The 2714-nt window shown below is 51.5% G+C and overlaps 1 protein-coding gene across 1 annotated transcript in view; it reads right to left on the minus strand.

Annotated features, from left to right (window-relative positions):
* Positions 1-2301, minus strand: part of GSG1 (germ cell associated 1) — a 19525-nt gene extending 17224 nt beyond the window's left edge. Inside the window, exon 1 of the mRNA XM_010858708.1 lies at positions 2123-2301. Coding sequence (XP_010857010.1) covers positions 2123-2170 — 48 coding nt within the window. The 5' untranslated portion in view covers positions 2171-2301. The remainder of the gene's footprint in view (positions 1-2122) is intronic.
* Between the last annotated feature and the right edge of the window lie 413 nt (positions 2302-2714).

The raw sequence follows: 2714 nt of genomic DNA on the forward strand, positions 1-2714 counted from the left end.
CGGGGCAGGGGCCTAAACGGGAGTGGCCTCTCAAAGGGGTGCCCCGTTTGCATCCGGCATGCGCGCCCCACCCCGTCCCTTCCTTCTCTGCCCTCTCCCCCGACTTCCCCCGGCAGTCGCAGAGCCGGAACGTCGGGTTAGTTCCCGCGGGCCTCCTCCCATCCGCTAGTAACACGCCCGCCCTCGGTTTACTACGGCGCCCGGTCGCCTAGCAACGGGGGAGCGTTGCCAAGGTGACGCTTGGAGCCTGTTTTGAATCGTTTGGCTAGGCCCAGCCCAGCGGCGGAGCGCCGGGATGTCCCGAGCGGGTGGGGCTCCCTGCCCGGGGCCTCTCCATCTTCCTGGGGGGACGGGGACGGCGTCCCGAGGGTCCTCCCAGGCGGGGTGGGCAGAGGGAGTGCGGAGATCCCCGTTCATCCCCCTGAATTCCGCTCACGAGCCGGTGGGCAGAGGGTCGGGAGGAGCTGAAACCCAAGTCTAAGGTCTCCGCGCACCCTGCCCCCTTCCCCTAAAGGTACGCCCCGGCTCCTGTTCTGCAGAAAGGCCTTGTCTCTGCCTCATTTCGTGGGTCCGAGAGACGGAACTTCGAGGCCACCATACCATAGCAGATCTGAATTCTAGTCCCTGCCCCACCCCATGACTCTAAAGATTTTGGCCAAGTTCCCTAACCTCCCTGAGCGACTGTTTTCTCGGAGGCGAATTAAAGAGAGTTGTCCTCCTCGGTTACGCCGTCCCTCTCCTAGACCGTTTGGCAGTTCTTGCCTGGAGAATCCCAGGGACGGCGGAGCCTGGTAGGCTGCTGTCTATGGGGTCGCACAGAGTCGGATACGACTGAAGCGACTTAGCAGCCACGGACGTTTAATCCTCACTACCCGGAGAAGTCAGAACCCCAGTGTCTCAAGGCCACACGCTCGTAATCGCAGAGTCAACTTGGAAACCACCTGAGTCAAGGCCAGGCCGCCCCTCGGTCAAGGCGAAGCCTGGTCACCCTTACCTGTGGCCCAGTTATGAAAGCGCACTCAGAATGAGGCAACAGATTGCCTCCTGTAAACTTCACAGGTGTATACTGATAAACGGACTCTCCCATCATTTCCTCTGTATCTCTCCTCGTAAACCAATAAATTTTTTTTTTTCCACTACGGCTAGTCCTAGCTGTATTCACTTCTGAGGGTTGGCCTATTCATGATCTAATCGCTTAGGGAGATTCTGAACCAGGGAAGTGGGCTGAGCCCAATAATCTGGTGCTTCTTCAGAACTGTGAGCTCTTTTCTGAGGCTCCAGAAGTGTCTTTTTTTTTTTTTTTTTTAAGAAACTCCTTTTCTTCAGATATCTCTCACTTCCAGCCCATAAACAGCGCACCACATTGCTCTGTGTGTGTGTATTTTATTTCTCAAGCTAATTGTAAGTTTCATTTTTCTCCCCTGCGAAAGGTAAGATATAGGAGAGTGAACATCATTTTTTTTGTTTGTTTGTTTTTAGTAACCCTGTGAGCTGCAAGTTGGGAGTTGCCAACTTTCTCAAAATGGAAGGCAAGTCACTTCCAGATGTGCCTTCTCCACTAAACAAGCCAAGATATCTTTGTTGGCTGTGAGTGTCTTTCTGGGTCTGGAAGTGTCTCTGCAGATTCTGAGACCGGGAAGAGCCCAAGATTGTGCCGTCCTTTCTTAGTTCCAGCAGATTTTGGATTGGAGCTGGTCATGGGAATGCCTCAGCATCTCTTTCAGTTCACTGGAGTGATAGTTTATCACTGCTATCACTTCTGTGCCACTGGGCCTTTGCCAGGGACTAGATTTTGTAGTAGAAATCATACAGATGGAGAGGGAAAAAAGACCTAGAAGGCATTAAGCTGCCCTGGGAGCAGAGGAAAGGTGTGATAAGAGACAAAGGAGGAAGAAATGGAAGTTTTAATAGATGATGAAAGAACAAGAGGCCAAGGTAGGGCCATCACTGGGTTTATCAATAAAAACTGGGCTCAAGTAACACATTTTTACTCCATTTCAGATAATCCTACCGAGTGTTCTCAAGCTCCTTACGATGAGTTTGTATAACCCATATTACACATCCAATAGTAAGGGGACTACACATGAGATAGTCATGAGATTTCAAAATTTAAGGTACCTACCTTCTGGGTGAGACAAACATTTTGAATCAGCTGAGAGGAATTGCTCATTCACTTTTGAAGTTATGAGGCAGAGGGGTTTCAGTGTTTCTTCTGTTATGTCTTAATTGGTTGCATGGGATGAACCTTGAGTGTGAAGATGAATCAGAGCCCCTCTTGCCAGCAGAGGGGTCAGGTGGTATGAGGTAGGCTGGAGAGGGTGTCCTCTCATAACCAGGACACGCTGGGGTGGGGCTGGCTGACCCAGGAGGCTGCCTCTGTGACATCACAGTGGCAGGCAGGGGTCTCCCTGCCGCTCACTCTGCCTCCTGCCCCCACCCTCAGAAGGACTGGGGCCACTCTGGGGTTACCGCTCAGAGGCCAGCATGTCTCTTGTGTCCTCCAGATCTTATGCTTTTATTGCTGTGCATAAGAATCACCTGGGCATCTTAGTAAACTATCAGCTTCTGAAAGTTGGTAATGGCTCCCATGGGACACTGACCAGCCCTCACAGGGCTGTAAGACCTTAGACCAGTGCTGTCCAAGAGAAATGCGATATGAGCCACAGATGTAATTTAAATTTTCCCAGTAGCCACATTAAAAAAAAAAGTAAAAT

Source organism: Bison bison, unplaced genomic scaffold (assembly GCF_000754665.1).
Source record: "Bison bison bison isolate TAMUID 2011002044 unplaced genomic scaffold, Bison_UMD1.0 scf7180017864390, whole genome shotgun sequence".
Lineage (NCBI taxonomy): Eukaryota > Metazoa > Chordata > Mammalia > Artiodactyla > Bovidae > Bison > Bison bison.